The 22621-nt window shown below is 30.9% G+C and overlaps 1 protein-coding gene across 1 annotated transcript; it reads left to right on the top strand.

Moving 5' to 3' along the window:
* The first annotated feature begins 34 nt into the window (after nt 1-34).
* LOC127698759 (trifunctional enzyme subunit alpha, mitochondrial-like) lies at nt 35-21969 on the top strand. Its single transcript, XM_052202431.1, has 22 exons — nt 35-157; nt 3245-3286; nt 4275-4339; nt 6220-6353; nt 6561-6699; nt 7185-7304; nt 8079-8181; nt 9380-9449; nt 10461-10516; nt 11453-11568; nt 12569-12631; nt 13324-13433; nt 13878-14048; nt 15726-15861; nt 16770-16856; nt 17105-17192; nt 17566-17687; nt 17923-18118; nt 19085-19196; nt 20110-20200; nt 20630-20684; nt 21663-21969. Exons 1-22 carry the CDS (start codon nt 88-90, stop codon nt 21809-21811), a joined length of 2295 nt encoding a protein of 764 aa, XP_052058391.1. The 5' UTR covers nt 35-87; the 3' UTR covers nt 21812-21969.
* Nucleotides 21970-22621: the final 652 nt, after the last annotated feature.

Here is a 22621-nt window from a genome sequence, read left to right as displayed (position 1 = left end):
AAGAGATTCAGAATAAAAGAGATTTCACGAGTTTTTACGAGATTTTCCGAGAGAGACCAAAGTTCAACCGGCACCGATATCGAAGTCATGTCGTCCAGCATGAGGATACTGAGAGCTTGTAAATTTGTATCTTCGTCGCTTGGGCGTGTAGCACAAGGTGATCACATAAGTATCTTACGTTTCTTATATTCAAGTTGATATTTTGCAGAATAGACTACACATTATCCTGATTGACCTTACTGTATAAGTTCATCGTCCTCAAAGGATGTCATAATTTCTGTGTAGGATAACTTGCCCCTAGGTCTCACATACCTCCTATTTTTGACATTTTCACCTTCTTACAAGAAAAATATTGACACATCTAAATTTGCAGATTATAAAAATTAGAGATGTGGTATGGTAGCTGGTTGTTATACCCTCAAATTAGGCCCTAACTGTTTAGTCTTTAGACATGTTGTACGACTTTTGTCTTTGAATTCTATACTAACCGTGCAAGTCCCTCATTGGTAGTCAAGGTCGATAAAAAAAAACTCGTTGAATTCTTGCACTTTCCGTAAATTTACTCTTTCACAATGCTTATATTACAATGTATTACATCACAGTAACAGAGTAAGAACTGTTTGTTCAATGAAGTTGTTTAAGCAATTGACATTTGGTCAACTGGTGTACAGTAGTGTCCGGTAAACCCGCCCACTCCAATTTACTTCCATAATTGTCACTTCCGTGAATATTTCGTCTGTTACTTTATTCATAGGAACTGTACTCATCATTACTGCATGTCAAATGTTAAAGAAAAATCCTTTATTACGAAAATATCTAATGATATATATAATACAGTTCCTAAAGCTAGTGATAATCTATTATTGCTTACAAAACTTGTTTCTGCCTTGAAAATTTTTCTGATTGTCTAGAATATCTATATAAGTGGTTTATTAATAGATCACCTTTTCCTTTCATAAATATGTGATCAACTGGCCCTCCATACATATTTACTGCCCATGGGCGGATTTACCGGACAAACACATTTCCGATAAAAACACAGATAAACTACTCAAAATTGATTTGTCAGTGAATCGATTTATGTTAAATTTGATACAATTTGTATATAATTAAGCAGAAATACATACGATCAAAGCCTTATGTGGGCGGATTTACCGGACTGCATCGTAACTCATTCATAAAGATTGGTGTATAGACAACTTCCGAATTATTTCATGCACTTTCCCATACATTTCCTATGTCACAATGTCATGTTATTTCATCACACTAAGAATCAATTGTTCGATGACGTCTTTTACAGCAATTGACGATTAACACATGTAACTCATAAATCCCATAATCAGTCAGGGGTGCTACTTAAACAAGTGATTTCATCATCACTTATTTCAGTGATTTATTTAAGTGATTTTAGTGTTTTCTTTGATCTTCAAATGCTAATTTCATTGATTTTCCATATTTTCACAATCTTTTCTATAATTTTCCTACATAAATCAATTATCCCTTTTTCTTTGTATATTAATTTCACCAGTGCGCTTGGGCAGTGTGCTAAAGCTTTTAAAAGTACCCTTGGGAATTTTTCTGTAATCAAAAATTCATTAACTACTCTTACTATCAGACAAAGATCAACAATATTAGGTAACCTGATTGGTTTTCTTTAGAGTTAGAATGATCTACTTCAAGGTTATGACCTGATCTACAAACTATTCCAGTTTTTGCATATTTAAAAAAAACTGTAAAAGTGTCAGGCTTATCAAGCAAAAGACAATTTCTGCATATACATAGTTGTTTTTTCAATGGAATTGTTGTCTTTTTACCAATAAAAAAATCAAGCTTGTGGGAAAAATATCAAGAAAATGTTATAAACACTTATTAAAGTGATTACATTTTAACTTCTAAAATTACTTGTTTCAGTGATTTTAAAAAGTCTGTGTGAAAATTTTTAATATTTCACAGCCAAAATCACTCGAGGGAGTGATTCTGAAATCACTTGTTTAAGTAGTACCCCTGACTGATAATTGAGTTCTCTCTATCAAACTCTATTTTGGATGGGTTTACAGCTGCTTTGATGCCTTAGAATCGGACATTGATGTCAATAGCGTCAAAATTTCAAATTAATTATTTCTCCAGTGACAAATGATTATTGTTTAATTTTATTTATGTGCCTTAACTAAGTGTGTAATACAATGTATCATGTTCAAGATGATTTTTACCATCAAATCTGTCATTTACACATTTTATTTGCCGGTGTCCAACGACTCCAACCCAAGGTCAGAAGTGTATGTCTCAAAGGCTAATTCAGAGCAGCAAGTTAAATGTTTTATGATTAGTTCAGAGCAGTTCATAGGGTATTTGGGACATCAATCTTTTGAAATCTGGTGGTAGTTTACAGGAATTCTTAACCTGTGCTCCATTTAAGGTGCAAAGAGCAGTGCAGACTATACAGTGTCTGATTTAAGGGCGAGCTTCCCTTGTTTTGTTGTTGCACACCAAAGTGTGATTATGATTTTAAGCAGGGTAATTTATCATACTATAAACTGTACTGCAGTGAAGTAAATTTTGAAATTTATGAAAATCTATTTTGATTCTGTTGAAAGAAATTAGTATTCTAAAACATTTTGTATAACAAGCTTTACAATGCTTTAATAAATAGTCATTTATGTGAAAATGGTCAGTTTTCTAAAATTGAGAACCTCATTAAGTGATGAGGTCTGTCCTTTCATGTTAATCTTCCATCTACTTGTACTCTCTAAAAAATCTGACTAGTATGTAATGAATAGATAAATATATCAATTTCAATAACTTTGTTTGCTCAGTTGACAGTAAGTGTTTTATTAAAAAATTGTAAGTAGATTTGATAGTTTCTAAAAGTTGTAAGGAAATGCAGCAAGACAGGGCATTGGATCTACATGTACATATGAATTGAATTACATATTGGACACTGAATAAAAAAATATTTCTGAAAATTGATACAAACTTTTGAACTTTCGTAAATTGTTGGTTATCTCGTTTGAATTATTTTACATTTTGTCCTGTCTGGGTCCTTTATGGCTTACTATACAGAATGGGTTTTGCAATTGTTGAAAACCTTATGATGACCTATACATGTAGATTTGTAAATATAGTTAATTTTCTCTGTAAAATGGCATGTATAGCCAATCTTTAAGTAACTGCTTAAAAAGTGTCATAAACACTGGTAGATTAACTATATTGATTAAACACTTGAATGCTTTTTTTTCTGTTTTAGGAGAATACAGACATTTTTTCTCAACAGGCTCTTGTATGAATGGTAAGATACATTTTTATTATATTTCACATTTTACAGAACAAAGATGTCCTATTTTCTTACCCTGTTGTAATTCAAAAAGACACCTCAATAAAATATAACATAAAATATTTTTGTAGGATCATGTTCATGATAGATGCACATGTATTGGGATAGACATTCATGTAAAAATTTTGCACATTTTCTCCGTAGTAACTATTCCTTAATAACAATGTCCTGTCCATAATTATCTACAATGTAAATAAAGATGGATGCTTATTTCTGCATAAAACCTTACCTTAAATGATAACCTTAATTTAGTTTGGCATCAAGTCGATATAACATGAAATGTATTCCATCTCGAAATGAGGCTGCTGTTTATTTTTTACTTGAAATAAAAACTTGAATGGAAGAAGTTAAAATGTGAACAGTGAATTGTAAAACTTGGTATTTTTTTGCTTTGTAAATTAATATATTTTAGGTGCCATAATTACTGTTGTCGGTAATTTTAAACAATGTACTAATGTCTTTAACTTTTGACAGCAAATTTAATCACATTTGTAAATGTTCGATATTTAAATGCCAGTCTTTGTAAGTTACCCTCATCCTGAGTTCAAAATGGTAGGTCATTTGTTTCTGTGTGTCTGGTAATTCGAGAAATCTCTAGATAAATTTTGGTTAGAATGATAGCAAATTACGGAGTTAGCTCCCCTTAATTGTGAATTTCTAGTGTATTTCAACCAAATTATATCTTGATTTACCGGAACAGGAAAAGGAAATGAATGTTTTATTCATGCACCATTAAATATTTTGAACTTGAATTAATGCAAAATTGAGTGGGTTTTATATGTTATGTTTTCACCACTGCCTGACTCTTAGGCAGATTGGCACTTATTCTGATTACTTGTTGCATAATTTAAATTTTACAGTCATTAGAATCATGTTTGTTTATTCTAGTTGAATATTGTAGAAAGTTGTGGTTGTCAGCAATTTGTTCTAATTTTAATTTCAGCACATTTAAAATATGAAACAGTAGGAGATGTAGCTGTAATTAAATTTGACACACCAAACTCAAAGGTAAACTAGAACTATTTAGATGAATAAATATGAAAGTAAGAAGATGTGGTATGATTGTCAATGAGACAACTACTCACCAGAGACCAAATGACATAAAAGTAAGCAAATATAGGCCACAATACAACCTTCAACAATGAGCCAAACCATACGGCACAGCAAGCTATAAATGGACCCGAAGTGACAAATGTAAAACAATGCAAACGAGAAAACTAACAGCCTGATTTATGTACAACACAATAAACTAAAAACAAATATGATATGCAGTATGTTTCCTAATTAGTCCAATATACACTGTTAATCAATGGGGAAATATAGGGCTTGAAACATATTGAATGAAGCATGATTTAAAAACTTTGACCCTTAAGCAGTCAGGGGACTTACTTAAATGAGTGATTTTCTAAATCACTGATTCAAGTAACATTATGTCCATAAAGGTTGGAAGTAAGAGTTGTCTTTCTTTAATAATCACCTATTTAAGTAGTACAAATTAATCACTAGACTAAGTGATTTAATTTTGTTGTAGCTTTAAATATAGAATACTAATGATCCAGGGATTAATTATGTTGCTAAAATTATCAGAACCAACATCTGTGTTGATAGGATGACCAGGTCATGTCAGGTGATGACATTGTACTAAATCTAGGATAATGACATAAAAATCACTTGTTTTAGTATCATACCTCAATTTTCTTCCAAAAAATCACTTCTTTAAGTATCATTATTTTAATAACCCCCACTAATTTCAACACCCCCGAACAGTGAAATTTTGATCGCGAACAGTAGAATTTTATTACATAATCTATAAGATGAAACCTTGAATTTTACAGGAAAAATAATCCCACTGCTGGGAAAAATCTGTTAAGAAAGTATCAGTTCATTATGTAAAGCCATTTTTATAGCATTTTTTCAACTAAAATAGAATTTGCAGCTAAATGATTGCATCAAAGGCATAAACCTTGCTGCTTAAAAGAAGCAAAAAGTTCATTTTTTTCAATTTTACTAATGAAAAGATATTATCTAAACCTGTGTGTTTAAAATTTTGTTAAAACTACAAAATCACAATTTGTGACAAAACTTCGAATTTGCTACTTAAATAAGTGATTTAAAAATCACTTATTTCAATAAGTCACCTGACTGTTAAGTCAAAGATAAAGTTCATATCCCATAGTATACAACACATTGTCATGATTGTCTTAGGGTGATGTACTCGCTTGCAAATATCAAGTCTTTCTCAAAAGATAAAAAAGTTATGGCCTGGACATGTTCAAGTTACTTGAAAAGTTTACCTTGTGGTCAAAGGTCCCATTGATAAGCAATTTATTGGATTGATTGATTGTTGTATGCTTTTCTATGGAAAGTGAAATATGTAATGATCTATCATTTTTATTTTATAAATACAATCATAATGTAGTTACCTAAGATCGCCTTAGAAATAGTATGATGATATTTCTTTATATACTTTTGGTATTTTATTGCTTGACATTTTGTATAGATAATTGTCTATTGTTGAAGATCTTATGTTGACATCTAGATGTCTTAGATGTTTGCTGTTTTGTTGCGATCTGTTGACTTATACCCCACATATCCTTTTATTTATTTTGCAATCAGTCTACTTTCAATAGTAAAAACATAAATAAGTCTAGCAGATGTTTAAAAAAGAAATTGTTTTTTATACAGAATATTCAAGGAGATTGTCATGTTAGATTTAACATTGAAACTACTACATGTACTGCAATTAATATTGTTCATTATGTTGCTAATTATTTGTTGCATTGTCTTGATGGTAATGATAATTTGGAAACCTTATTTCCATCAGTAAGATTAATAACCATCTTTAAATGATTTTAGTTTTGCTTTTACAATAAAAATGTATATTGTAGGTTAATACTTTATCAATAGATGTACAGCAGGAGTTTGTAGATTTATTCAATCATGCAAACACAGACAGTAAAGTCAGTAGCATTGTTGTTGCCTCAGGAAAGCCAGGATGTTTTATTGCTGGTGCAGATATTGGGTAAGTAGCTGAATGAAGATACCAAAATTGTATCCAAAGTAATCCTGATTCATTTTTGTCAATCATGTTAAAAAGCTGTGCCTATTTTCCATGAAAACGCAAATTACATATACACTACTGTATATGAAGTCGATAAATTATGTAATTCAGAGTTATTTTAATCGGCAATGCTACAATTACTAAAATTCTATGATTGCTAATTTTCAGAATGTTAGAAAAATGTAAAACTGCAGAAGAATTAACAAGTCTTTCTCAGAAGGGACAGCAGATATTCCAGGATGTGGAAAACTGTAAAAAACCAGTTGTAGCTGCAATAATGGGTACATGCATGGGAGGTGGATTAGAGGTATGTCAACACTTGGTGCTAATACTTATACGTTTTATAAGGGGTAAAAAATGGATATCACTTGATAGCAACATGAGTTATTTAATTTCAATATAATAATTAATGTGCCTTTGGCAAGAATATTATTATTATTGAAACGAAATAAAAGATAACTGCCCAAAACTTTAAGAAAAATGTTGAAATAACTCATAACACATTACAAATATGCATATTCGACTCGGGGATTTAGTACAAGGAATTGGCCCATTCCCAATGCAAAAAAAGAAAATTTTTCAAATATTTGCCTCTTTTTGTAAAATTCTGGTGTAATAATTACCAAAATGGAATTATTGAACTCTAATCACAACTTGATTTTTTTAAAGCGTAGCAAGTAAAAGTAGTAACAGAGATACAGGTGAACTACAATTTTATGTTAAATTTATGTGTTTATATTAACTGCATCCTCTGAAAAAAAAAAAAAATTAACATATTGCACTGATTTTCAGGCTGCATTAGGATGTCATTATCGTATTGCTGTTGACGACAACAAGACAAAACTAAGTGTCCCTGAAGTAATGCTTGGACTGTTGCCAGGTGCTGGTGGAACACAGAGACTTTTAAGAGAGGTATATGAATATTTATAATTGCTTGTTAGAAAAATTGGGATGGATGGAGTCCATATCTCAGACACTATTAAAAAGAGAGGATCATCCAATTTTAATAAAATGTCCGTAAATGAGGCTATCTACCACATCACAAATTGGTCATCTTGACCTGTATTTTACTCATGAGTGAATTTTAAAGTTTTGTGCCAATTTTGATTCTCATATACTTTTAATTTGTAGAATGGTTTTGAATAGAATATAGATATGAATAAAAGAAGATGTGGGGTATATATGTCAAAGAGATAATGACATAAATAATAAAAAGTTATATTGAGTTGAGAAGGTTAGCATCAAGTTCAGTTAGAAGAAGATAGTTTTGATCTACTTGCATGTTCTGTTGATACTATTAGGTGCTGTCATAAGGTCATATAAACTTCTATGCAAGTGTGTTTGAACTAGGTCAACATCCAGGAGTAATTAGGTCAGTTTATATAATGCTAAATAAATAAATTTATGAGGTTACCAGTGTTTATATAGAATGATTGACTATTTGCAGATAATTCATGCCAGTGATAACTTTGATGATTTTGATAAGTTTCATTTCTTAATTTATTGACTTTTGCATGGGACACTTCTGCTTATAATGACAGAAAGTAGTTCTCTCTATTGAAATTAAAAATAATATGTTATACATTTATTAAAGGCATATCTGATTCATGGAGATAAATACACTCTGACAATAGAGCCAAGTGGTAGAATGTATACACTGTATATCTTTAACATGCTTATTTACAGTTACCTGTGACAGATGCTATGGATATGATGCTGACTGGTAAAAACATACCACCTAAGAAGGCCAAAAAAATAGGCTTGGTTGATCATATAGTATCTCCATTAGGTAGGTTTAAACATGGTTTATTCATTTAATGTAAAATTCAGGTCATGCCTAACATTTCTGTCTCTGTCATGTTTTTTTATCAGCCCAGCCTCTTGCAACCAAAAAGTGGCATACATGAGAAGTAAAAATTGTATATTTGTTTCTCTAGATTATACCCTACAAGTAAGTGATATGTAATTAGCCTGGAGTTAAAACAAGTTGGATCAATTGGACCATATGTTATTCATTAATATTCAAAATATGATTCTTGATGTTAATGTTGCTTACTCAATATCCAGTCAGTCAAACACCTGATCATAGAAAAAAAGTATTGATATTGAATCAATAGTAAACATTTATGGGAATTACAAACAAAATGTCACTAATATATATAAAGAGATAATATTTTGACATTATCATAGGTTTAATGAACATGCTTAATTTAATTGTTAGATTTGTTACTATTGACTTTTACCTCATTTTTGTTTCACCTCGATGTACTCACTGAGGTGAGACTTGGGTGTGTAGTCTCTGGGCCAATATCAACCATTTGTTAAAATTTGTGATTATGGAGATTTATGGGGAACTACTAATGACAAGTCACTGATATTTTGGATGCAGGTGTATTAGCATTGGCACATCTTATATCCATGAAGAACATTTGACCTGCTCCCTCAATCATGGTCTATTGAATTTGAAAATGTCACCTTGTTTACATGTTATAGTGAGTTTAACGATAACCACTAATTGTAAGTCAATGATATTTTATATGCAGTTGTATTAGCATTATAACATATCATATCCATGAAGATAATTTGACCACACCCTCTCAGTCATAGTCTATTGACTTTCAATTTTGCATAGTTTGTATGTTAATGTTCCTGAATAGGATAGTTTGAGATGAACCACTAATGGTATGCAGTAGTATGAGTATTAGCACATCTAATTTCAATGGAGATTATATGGCCCTACACTCTCAGTCATGATTATTACTAAATGTTGGGGTCACATGTTTGTGAGCTTGCTCAATAAATGTTCATTTACTTTTCACATAAGTTATTAAGGAAGAAAAATCTAAATGACTCAGGAAAGAGACATAAAATATGTGCGATAGATACAATTATGAGTTGTTTTTTTTTAGTAGAAAAAATTATTAAAACTCATCAAGATGTTTTATGATAAACATCGCTTTCAATAAGAAATTTTTATAATGTTTTAGGAGATGGTTTAAAAGATGCTGAAACAAGAACAATGGAATACCTGCATGAAGTAGCTGTTCAAACTGCAAAGTATGTATTTTTCTTTTCTTCATTTTTGGTTTTGTGGAATATTTTACTTCTTTTTCAGTTAAAGTTTTGAAACACTTCATTACTCATAAGCTGTATATTTCATTTGATTGGTTTTTCTCTTGTAAATAAGTAGTCATTGAGCAAGGAATGGATACTATCTATTTGTCTTGACTAGAGGGAGATAACCCCAAAAAGACAAAGTCTAACAACAGCAGACAACACAACACACAAGCCTGGGTGATATATACTCCATATTAAATTGATGATATATAAAGGTTTATGGACAAGGTTTTGTAAACAATTCAAAAATGCATAGAAAAGAAAAAAATGTGATACTATTAAAGCACCAAACCAAATTAATTTATAAGTTTAGTTAATATGAAACTATAAAGCATTAAGTTATAAAAATAAATTAGCCATATTTTCAAAAGTTGTGACATCACAATATTTTAATAGATATACAAAAGTGTATAGAAAAAATGAAGAAATCTAAATTTTTGTTGAAGTTTTCCAATTTATAATACCCATTAGAAATATCATGCATATTAAAAAAACAACAAAATGTTTTTTAAGAAGTATTTCCCCTAATATCATATTTTCAACAAGATCAATTTTTTTCTTTGACATTTTCACACCTTTCCATTACAATATCTACATACTTAAAAACAATATGACCATGATGAAAAAAAGGAATAATAAAAAAATATTTGAAATAAGGCAATTTAACCATATTAGTTACATTCTTGAATCTTTGAAACTCTGAAGGTTTCCTGCTATTCCAAAATGCCACTTACATTGTGATACAACTGGTTTGTGACATTGAATGGTTGACTTTTGTATTTACATCAGTATTATGTCCTTCATACAGCATTTAAAGTTTATACAGAAAAGAACCACCATCATTTATTAAAAACAATGTAACTAAAGCACAATTTTTGATATGATTTAAGAATAGCATGAGACTTTAATCAACAGTAATTTAATGATATAATGATTATGCTGGTTTTTCAGATCATTAGCAAATAGAAGTTTAAAAAAACCAAATAGAAGTAAATCATTAATGGAAAGTAAGTATAAAGGTTTGAATAGTACTGTAAGTTAAAATATTCTTTTTATAAGCATCTGACATATATGAATAGCTACTTTTACATGGAGATGATAGCTCAGATTACCAGTCAACATCTGTGACATGTAGCTGTAAATTTGTAGATATACAGTTTAATAGATTCTTACAGGAAATAATAAAACAAAGAAACTATTGATTGCATGGTTCAACTAACAAACAAGGCAACTTAACATTATTATTCTGTGTACATACTCAAATAATAGACTGTAACTCAACTTGCCAGAAATTAGCTACTTTTACATGGAGATGATAGCTCAGATTATCAGTCAGCATCTGTGACGTGTAGCTGTAAATTTGTAGATATACAGTGTATAGATTCTTACAAGAAATAATAAAACAAAGAAACTATTGATTGCATGGTTCAACTAACAAACAAGGCAACTTAACATTATTATTCTGTGTACATACTCAAATAAATAGACTGTAACTCAACTTGCCAGAAATTAGCTACTTTTACATGGAGATGATAGCTCAGATTATCAGTCAGCATCTGTGACGTGTAGCTGTAAATTTGTAGATATACAGTGTATAGATTCTTACAGGAAATAATAAAACAAAGAAACTATTGATTGCATGGTTCAACTAACAAACAAGGCAACTTAACATTATTATTCTGTGTACATACTCAAATAAATAGACTGTAACTCAACTTGCCAGAAATAAAGGAATTTGAAATGGGTTAAAGATATGTAATTCAACTTGCCAGAAATAAAGGAATTTGAAATGGGTTAAAGATAAAAATATTTTTCTGTGCTGACTTTGTAAATTGTATCTCATACCTCTATATTTGTAGACTGTAATCATACCTCTATATTTGTAGACTGTAATCATACCTCTATATTTGTAGACTGTAATCATACCTCTATCTTTGTTTCAGAAATTATGGGAAGAGTTATGTATTCATTTGGTCCTGATATAGTTTTAAATCAAGCTAGAAAACAAGTAATGAAAGCTTCAGGTGGACACTATCCTGCTCCACTTAAAATTTTAGATGTAAGTTCACATTTTGTTTTGGTCTTGAACAGTTCTCTGTTTCAATTATAACAATTTTGTCAAGATAATTCCACAATTGTATTCAGAATGTTCACATTATTAAGTGACTGGATTGTATGATATGATTGTCATTTGTTTACACAATAGAAACAATGTTTGTGCATATTTATATATTCTGCACAGCCAAAAAGTTACCCACCTTTTATAGCATGGGTTTACTGCAGGAAGAGAGAAGTCAAATTGACCTCTTTTCTTTACCCTAGTAACCCTTCAAGTAAGGAGATTCAAAACTAAAAAGATGCTCAAATATTTTTACTTAAGAGCTGTTGACAGGAAACTGCTTAGGTATGGAGTAGAAGACTGATGTGGTCTGTAGAAAGTGATGCCTAAACAAAAAAGAAGTTGGTTCACAAGAAGTAGTTATTGGTCCCATTATTCTACGAAAATTAAGTTTAGTTCTTTTCATAAATATTTAATGAAAATATGTAATAAGACCTGACAAATACAAAATGAACAAGATTTGGCACATTCAGTCAGTGATGATGTCATTTTGAAGTCATGGTTGTGCACTTCGACAGTGAAAATTGTAATTACACCCCATGCTTCAAAGAAGGGAGGAGGGGGTAGAGTTGTTGAACAGTTCCCAAGTCATTTTGTTTTTTGGATGCTTACTCAAATAGTTTATATTTGCAATTTTTAGATGGATTTATGGTCACATATAATAAGAGAAGGATCCCTATTGATTTTGAGGTCAAAAGATCCAAGGTCAATGTCATAGTTAATTAAAACAGATTTTTTAGAGAGTATATTACTGTCTGAACAACAGGTCACTACAGGTTCTCCCCCCCCCCCCCCTCCCCCCCCCCCCCCCCCCCCCCCCCCTTTTTTTGGGTTTTTTTTGGGGGGTGAGCTTGTTAACTAAAGCTACTAGCTACCAGTAACTATCTTGTCCAATAAAGTTTATCAAAGTTTAACTTTCTATGTTATATTGTGATTTCAGATAGTGAAAACAAGTCTTATGAACAAACCTGGATCCGCAGCTGGATACAAGGCAGAATCGGAGGTAAACTTAATTTTGTTTTTTACTTGATTATAATTTGAGATGATGGCAAATCTTAAGCATCTTAAAACAAGTTCTCCCATCACAATTACCTTTGATAATTTGCTTGGCTATTTTAAAAAGATCAAAGTCTTATTGAATTTATAAATGCAATTATTGATAAATGGCAGTGCAAAATGATTGTTTACACAAATATCTAAAAGTAAAATGTCCATACATCTGATTGCCCTTTGTGTGTAGTTTTATTTTTATCCTTTTTTGTTATTATATCCTTTCCAAATTGTCTGTCTGTGCTATTTGCTTCACTTAGATGCTCTCCAGAGGGCCAGTGTGTGTTTTCTCACAACTTTACTTCAATCATGAACTTATTCAAATATCTTCTCCTGAAATTGCTGTCCCAATTGGTATTAGAGAAAGGCTTTCAGTATTATTTAAAAAAAAAACAGTTTTAATGGTTCAGGCTACTATGATCTTCAAGTTAGTCAAATCTTACAATATCGGAATGATTTCTAGTGTAAAATGGAATTTATTTTTCTCAAAGAAGAGAACTAATATCCTAGTCATAGAGCAGACATATTTTATATTGAAAAACCATGTTGTTAGTTGATTTTATAATGATGTCTATTTCAATTGGTCTATGAACTGCTTATATTAAACTTTAATTTTTGAACAATGATTTTAAATGATTATTTCAGGCCTTTGGTGAATTAGGTATGACCACACATTCAAAAGCATTGATAGGATTATATCATGGACAAACTCACTGCAAGAAGAACAGATTTGGCAAACCACAGAGAGAGACCAAGTATGTTATGGTTGATTTTGTATACAAATATCTGTAAAGGCCCATAGCTCTTAAGACCAATGTTATACTGTGGATTCATTGTTATTCATGGTGTACAAATATTCATGGATTTCATGGGTACAAGTGAACAACAAATTGTAGTGTTCAATGCAGTACAAATTTCCTACATTTTTTAGCTAAATAATATTAAGAATGTCTTGCATAATGAATAAAGTGTTAAACCAAATTTATAATAGTTTATAAAAAGTTTTTGGTTTAGGTAGTCAAAAATGACTGATTTAGATAAAAAAAAAACATGGAAAGATTATCTGCTGACAATTTACAGAAAGAATAGTGTATAAACACCATATTTAAAAACCAAAATATGCAAGATCGTAATTTTTGCTGTCATGAATCTGTGTATAGAATTGTTGGACAGTACAAAATTTATTACAAATTTTGTAGGCATATTGCTGTTCTTGGAGCTGGTTTAATGGGAGCTGGTGTAGTACAAGTAAGCATAGACAAAGGATATCATGTAACAATGAAAGATATGTCACTTCAAGGATTAGCCAGGGGTGAAGAACAAGTGTATGCAGGATTGAACAAACAAGCTAAAAGAAAGAAGATAACTACGTATGTTTGAATTTATATACTGTCAATTCTGAGTATTTTGCTGTTTTTCTTTAATATTGCAAAAATAGCAACTAGATAAGTGTTGTAAAAATAAAAAGTCCCACTTTAAATTTTGATAGCATCATTTGTATGCAACATTTCCTGAAATCCCAATAAATAAACTCTCATGTATGTTGATTGTCCAACTATCGCAATAATAAATGCACACAGTAATTTATGAATTTACAGTAATAAACTATGTATATTTAAATCTCTACAGTCATGTCATATATAAAGAAAGATTAAATGTACAAATGTTTAATTTAGTGCAAATTAGACATGTTCTTGTTAGAAAAAGTACTGAAGTGAAGTTCAAAGTGAAAGATTTGAACAACATCAGTATGACTTGAAGTGAATAGGACAGAATAAAATTGAGAATGGAAATGGGGAATGTGTCAAAGAGACAACAACCCGACCATAGAGCAGACAACAGCCGAAGGCCACCAATGGGTCTTCAATGCAGCGAGAAACTCCCGCACCTGGAGGCGTCCTTCAGCTGGCCCCATAACAAATATGTATACTAGTTCAGTGATAATGGACGTCATACTAAACTCCAAATTATACACAAGAAACTAAAATTAAAAATGATACAAGACTAACAAAGGCCAGAGGCTCCTGACTTGGGACAGGCGCAAAAATGTGGCGGGTTTAAACATGTTTTTTGAGATCTCAACCCTCCCCCTATACCTCTAGCCAATGTAGAAAAAACAAATGCACAACAGTGCGCACAGTAAAACTCAGTTCAAGAGAAGTCCAAGTCTGATGTCAGAATAGGAAACAAAAGAAAATGAACAAAATGACAATAATACATAAATAACAACAGACTACTAGCAGTTACTGACATGCCAGCTCCAGACCTCAATTAAACTGATCGAAAGATTATGTCTTCATCATATGAATATCAGGCACAATCCCTCCTGTTAGAGGTTTAGTTTTATACCGTTATGTAATATATGAGAAGAACATAACCTGTGTCATGCCAACAACTGGTTTTAGAATAAATATGTTTAATTCCGATGCAAAGAATGTTTACATGTACATGTAGAGGTTTACTATCCCATAGTTGACTTATTCTGAATCTAACTTAAATATTCTCAAAATTTCCACCAATAAAATTGACCAGCATGCGATACATTTAACACTTACGTGAAATTTTTCACTCACTTTTATTCATAGCTCCATTTATTTATGAAAACTTATGTTGGTGTGTAAGAATAAATTGTCTTGAAATTGAATTTGTGAACTTTAGATTACAAAATATGTACAAAATATAAAAAATATGATCTCTGATGGTAGATACTGCTTCTGAGGTCTAGTGTTAATGTGCTAGTCTCAAGTGCAAGGGATTTTGGATTTGATCCCTGGCACAGTCAAAACATTTATAAACTGGTATTTGCTACTCATCCGATCAGCATTTATGAGTTAGAGCAAAGATTTGACAGCTCAGAATCAGAACACTGTCTTCCTGCAAACTGTTACCTCGTTAGCATATTAAAAATTTAGCTCAACATACCAGTGAAGTACATGGTTATTTTCATATTATTGTACTGAATATACATATAATATATGCTGTTTGATGTTATTATTAAAGCATCCATCAATTATTCAATTAATCTAATGGAAGATGTTATTTGATAGGTTTGAAAGAGATCATTTAATGTCATTCATGGATCCAACATTAGACTATTCTGGATTTAATAAAGTTGATATGGTTATAGAAGCTGTTTTTGAGGATATCAACATTAAACATAAAGTTGTCAAGGAAGTAGAACAGGTTAGTCTGCATTTAATAAAAAAAAAAGGTTGAAAAAAATAATATAGGAAAATGAAAGATGCTGATAAAAAAGTTTAATTTATATTGATTTGTCCTTTACCAATATCGTTAAAGCTTATAACTCTCAAGACCAATGGTTTAAGTGAAATAGTTATAGTCACAACAATGGATATTACCATATAAGATCTTGGTCTTGGTGTTGTATGTTCTATATTAAATTATGGAGATGTGGTATGATTGCCAATGAGACAGTTATCCACAAGAGTTCAAATGACGTGGATATAAGCAATTTTAGGTCACCATATGGCCTTCAACGAAACCCTTACCGTACAGTGAGCTAGAAAAGGCCCCGAAATGAAAAATGTGAAACAATTCAAAGGAGAAAACTAACGGCCTAATTTGTAACAATTCAGTTTACAAAAAACTAATATGACAGACATGAACCAAGAAAACCACTGGCTCCTGACTTTGGACAGGCACATACAGAATGTGGTGGTGCTAAACATGTTTGTGGGCACTCAGCCTTCCCCTAACCTAGGACAGTTGTGTAACAGTTCAACATAAGAACAAACTGTAAAAATCAGTTGCAAATGGCTCACCTCAATAGATTAGTATGAAGCACAAAAATACTTAACAAGAAAACAGTAGACACAAAATACTGATACAAGAGTACTCAAGAGTTACTGAAAATTAGTTTAAAGCCAATTACAACTAAAAAATAAATCCATAAATCATGTTTTCCCAGACCAAAGTATCAATCAGTACACATCTAAAGTATTTAGGGAAAGATTGTAATAAACAATCTGAGATATCATTAAATACATGATGATAAATTAATATGTAGATCAGAAAAAATCAACATATAGGCTTTTAGAATAATGTTTTGAAAACTGTATTTTTATTTTTAGCATATACCTGAACATTGTATATTTGCATCCAACACATCTGCATTACCAATTAATCTGATAGCTACAGCCAGTAAACGACCAGAAAAGGTAAATAAACTTGTCTTACTTTTGTTCATTGTCCAAGATAATTAGGTTTAAATTTCTCATTTAAAAAAGAATTTAATTTAATTTTATGTGAGTCGTTTACTATGTTAGAGAGTAACAATTTGATTTTGAAATGTTATTTAATGATCCTAGGATGCCAAAATTAAAATTTCTATATTTTTCAATTTAATTGGTACATTGATCTTTTTGTTTTACAAAGGCTTACAGTGATACTATAACTTTTGTTACAGTTTATTGGTATGCACTACTTTTCACCTGTTGATAAGATGCAATTGTTAGAAATAATAACCACTGATAAAACATCAAAGGACACAGCAGGTAATTATCTATACAGGTTAAGGATTGAATCTTATGATTTGACAGTTTAAATCAAAGCGTCAACCCTATGAGGAATTTATATCTATTTTGAATAAAAGTCGGAAAGCTTTTTCAGCAATTTTCCATGTATTCTGTAGAAATGTGCAATGTATAAATTTTATTCAGTCATGTTTCTAAAAACAAATGTATAAGATTCACATTTGAAGATTATTCAATACAAAATGCAATTGTGCAGCTGCTATTTGTTTTAGTTTTTCAGAATTACCTTTATTGTTTGCCATTGCAAGATATAGCTTTGTTTATGGGTTTGGTATCTTGGGTATGATAGTATACATTTGTTGAGTACAGCATTATTATGATTTTATTTTCATAGCATCAGCTGTAGCTGTAGGATTAAAACAAGGAAAGGTTGTGATTACAGTGAAAGATGGTCCAGGATTTTACACCACTAGAATCTTAGCACCCATGTTGTCAGAAGCTATCAGACTGCTACAGGTTGGTCTACTAGACAACTCATGGAAAAACTTACTGAATCATGGTTAACAAAATCAATTGATGTATTTGTGCCTGGTTAGAAATATTAAATTCAATGACCTATTAAGTACATTTTCATTCATTGGCATAATTTTTGTGAGACTAAGCAATCATGAATTAATGATTGACAAATACAAAATTTTATTATTTTTCACTGATGAAATGTACCTTACCAGTTGTCTCTTTTATGTTGTAGGAAGGAGTAGGACCAAAGAAGTTAGATGCATTAACAAAGAAATTTGGTTTCCCTGTAGGAGCTGCAACATTAGCTGATGAAGTGGGTGTAGATGTTGCTGCTCACGTAGCAGAAGATCTAGGAAAAGTATTTGGAGATAGATTTGGTGGTGGTAATGTCAACGTACTGAAAGATATGGTAACAGCTGGTTTCTTAGGTTTGTATCTAGGTTTAGTATAAAGAAATAGAATGTTATATTCTCTTTTAAACCTACTCACAACTTGTATAGATTTAGGTTGATTGATAGCTTGACATATGGTATAAACGCTTACCTATTGTTGAAAATGGTGTGTTGCCCTCTTTATGTCTTTTGTCTTGGTTGTTTTTTTTTGGTAAGGAAGGGCTGTCTCCTGGACATATACATATATATATATATATATACCCCGAGATATCAGAATTTATTTCATTTCATCTCTGTTGAAATCTTAATCCATTGAGAGTATCAGTAACTTTAAATTATATTAAAAAATCAATGTTATGGTTGACAAAAACCTCAAAGTATTATGTTATTTGTGGAGTAAAAGCTTAAATGACAGAGGGGATATGCTGTCTGCATTTGTTTAATCCAAGAAAGCTTGCAAATTTTAGGGGAATGTTCAAGTTGTTTACACAATTGTTCTGGTGATTGTAAACAGTTTTAAGTGGCTAGAATTTTATAAAATTAGTATTGTTTGCCTTAATGCTGGTAAATCAAACTTTTGAATTCCTTAGGTCTGCCAAAGTTGTTAAGATGTTCTTGTGTTTGTTCAAAATTTCACATCCCATTTGTCCTACAAATTAATTATCACGTTTAGATTTTGTTCATATTACAAGATATATAAGTCTTTGAGATATTCAAGTAATGTAATAGGAAAACTAACTGATGACAGAAAAGAACTGTTAGATTATGATTTGTAGCAGGTCTCTCTTTTTTTTTTGGTATTGCATGGTAAATGCATGTGTATTTTTATTATATAATCTGGCTGCAGAGGCATTGCTTCCTTTCACACCATTGAAGAAACTGCTATTAAAATTTAGACGGTGACTGTAAGTTGAGTGCTGCACTTTGGAAAAAAAAAAGAATCACTAACATTAGTAGTTAAGATATATTTCAGAATTGATTGTTCTAAATTTATATTCATAGGGAGAAAGGCTGGAAAAGGTTGTTATATTTATGAAAAAGGATCCAAGGCAAGACCAGAAAATCAGGAGGCATTAGAAATAGTTAAAAAATACAGTGTGGAACCATTGGCAGAGTATGTATTTATTTGTTTCAAACAAAAAGTTAACTTTATAGATAAAAAAAATGCTGTAGATCTTTTCCCAACCACATCGGAATGATGATAAATGATAGTCAATTTTCTCATATTTCCCTCATCTTTTAATGAATGTTAGAACCTGTATCATCCATTAAATAACATATAACCTCACAAACCTGAAAAGATATTGCAATTCAAACTTTTCCTCACATTATCATGAAAAATTTGGCAGTCTCTTTAATTCTATGTTCTTTAATAATGTAGTGTGCTTGCACAATCCCAAGTATGTTAAAATGTTATTCATGAATGATGTATGGAATGCTTTTGTGTTCGTGTTTCTTTTCAATCATTAGATCCATAATCATGGCTAAAAAAGTGGCTAGGTATTGAGCATTTGCATGGAACAGATATCTTTATGATAATAAAAAGTAAAAATAAAGCTGCCATGAATTTTTCACTTTTGAACAGAAGTGAAATTTTAACTTTTAAGGCTTTTCAAAAACACATTTATCAATTTAAGATCTGTTGTTAAAATGAGTCTGTATTATTGCATCCAATATTGTCTTTTCCTTGTAAACACTTTCTCTGAATCTGTGGTAGACTTGTATAAAATAAGTGGCTGGCAGAACGTGCTTATTGGGAGTGATCATAAGTTGAACATGAACCACTGTGAAAATACAAACAAGAAAATTTGTTATTTGTCATTGCAAGAATACAATGATTTGATATCGTTTTAAAAAAAAAATTTACACTGCAAGACATGGTTTGTCAGAGTCAAATATTGTTGAAATGTCCCATAGAATATCATCTTTAAGAACTTATCTTAACATCATTTGATCAATAAGTGAATATAGCCTATGGGAATTTTATCAAACATGTTCATGTAATTTCCACTATCTGTTTGTTATAGGAATACAGATGTAGATATACAACATAGATTAGTTTCTCGCTTTGTCAATGAAGCTGTTTTATGCTTACAAGAGGGCATTCTAGATTCACCTGTAAGTATTTTAATTGTTGGCACAAAGTTTTTACATGTAAAAGTATCGTTTGACTTGAAATTGGAGGGAGACTTTTATACTTCTATCATGTATTTTATAAACTTGATACTGTATGAGCTATTGCAAATTCAATATTAGTTACTCGGAAGTCTGTTCGAAATCTTTGAGCACATATGTAAGTAAGTATTATACATATTTACATACTTATTTTTGCAAATTTTCACAAGGATAATTATTTCTTTTCACTTTTTAAATAAAAACCCACAAAAAAATTATATAATTGATATGTGCAGTTCTATTTCATTGTGTTTTAAAAAATTCATTCTATAGCTGAAAATTAAAAAATGTCTTGACTGACAAACCACACGGTTCATCCAATATTTTTAGTTAAAAAAAGGTTATAGCAAACTGTGATCTTTCTTTTTAAAGCTTGATGGTGATATTGGTGCAGTATTTGGGTTAGGATTCCCTCCATTTATGGGAGGTAGGTAATATTATCATATATCAGTGTTTGCAATACCTACTACTTTACAAAACTTAGTAGATTTTGCCTCGATTACCTTTGAAAAAATTCATTTCACCAGCTGCCAAACTTGTTGTTATCTATATATATATATATACACGTATTTGATTTTCTTCATTAAGATTACAAGTTATCTAATTAATACCAAATAAATACAACAAATTGTGTATACTCATTTCACACATAATAGTATTAGTTTCAAAACTTTTGCATAGGACTGAATTTTTCCATAAATGCAACTTTTCTAAGGACTCACTGTTCATATTTTCGATACCTAAACAGTAGCATTTTATTTATTATGACCTATACTTAGGTTAGCGTTCTTACTTAGTATAGAGTAATTGGGATTGAGGGGGTTGAGACTGCACCAGAAAGACACAGTGGATCAAAAGACATCTACATTTTTCATTATATTATTGATATTCCATTCCATTTAAAAAAAATATATATAGATATCAAGCAATTCAGTATCTTGTGGGTCTTTTTGTGTACTTTTTAAGTCACATTGATATAAAGCTACACTGCAGCTTGGTATATGAATTTTTACTTATCTTATTCTTATTTGTAATTCTGAATTAGAATGAAATATTTGCTTCTTAACCTTTTACCTTGTGGAGTCAACAATTGCATTGTCACCTTTACATGTCCATGAACAAATGTGTCATCACAACTGTTCAATTCAGGTTCAAGTGGTCGGAATTACATAGAATTTTTTGTCAGCTTTAGATTTGCATTTGGGTCTTTCTAGAAGCTGTTTTAACATGGTTCATTTAAATGTGTACATTAATGTCTTACAGGCATATTATCTTCTATGAATAGCTTCTTAAATAATGTTGAAAAAACTTACTGGTTGCATTAAATTTCCACAACAGAAAGAAGAATTTGTCCTTAAAAGAATCCGAAATTTCTATAGTTTTAATCTTATGTTTTCAATTGTAGGTCCCTTTAGATACCTGGACTTATATGGTGCAGGACAGTTAGTAGACAAAATGTTAAGATATGAGAGTTTATATGGCCCACAGTTCAAACCATGTCAGATGTTGTTAGACCATGCAAAAGACTCGTCAAAGCGTTTTCATAAAGCATAATTAATTGATACTTGTGTGGACCAACTGTGATGTAATAATTAGTGCTAATTTATGTTGAAAATTTTTTATCAAAAAAAATCATCTCATTTTATGACTGGAAGTTAATCTCATCGGGACTATTTATATTTACTTCAAAAGTATAAAAGATTTATTTATAATATGACTTGTTTTCTGTTTCAAGTTACAAAAAAAATAAATATTTTTAGTTTTAAGAATAAGAATGTGGATGTTATGAATAAAGGTTATATGAGGTATAATTCAGTGAAATAGTAACCAAATGACACATAAAAAAAGAATCCTGACCACAAAAAATCAGGGAGGTGTGCCAATTATGAGTGTAGTAGTGGTCCTAATGTTTTTATGCCCCACCTAGGGGCATTATGTTTTTCGGTCTGTGCATCCGTTCGTCCGTCCATCCGTTCGTCCGTCTGTCCCGCTTCAGGTTAAAGTTTTTGGTCAAGGTAGTTTCTGATGAAGTTGAAGTCCAATCAACTTGAAACTTGGAACAAATGTTCCCTATGATATGATCTTTCTAATTTTAATGCCAAATTAGAGTTTTGACCCCAATTTCACAGTCCACTAAACATAGAAAATGATAGTGCGAGCACTTCAGGTTAAAGTTTTTGGTCAAGGTAGTTTTTGATGAAGTTGAAGTCCAATCAACTTGAAACTTAGTATACATGATTTGCACAGCAACAGATAGTTGAGGTAAGATAGGTCTTTGAAAATAAAGTAGCATGAGTGACTTTATACTTTTTTTTAAATTATGATTTGTTTCAACGACCTCACAACCTTAACCCATTTAGGAAA

This window comes from Mytilus californianus, unplaced genomic scaffold (genome assembly GCF_021869535.1).
Source record: "Mytilus californianus isolate M0D057914Y unplaced genomic scaffold, xbMytCali1.0.p SCAF_1, whole genome shotgun sequence".
Classification (NCBI taxonomy): Eukaryota; Metazoa; Mollusca; class Bivalvia; order Mytilida; family Mytilidae; genus Mytilus; species Mytilus californianus.
This window is presented reverse-complemented; position numbering and strand designations above follow the sequence as displayed.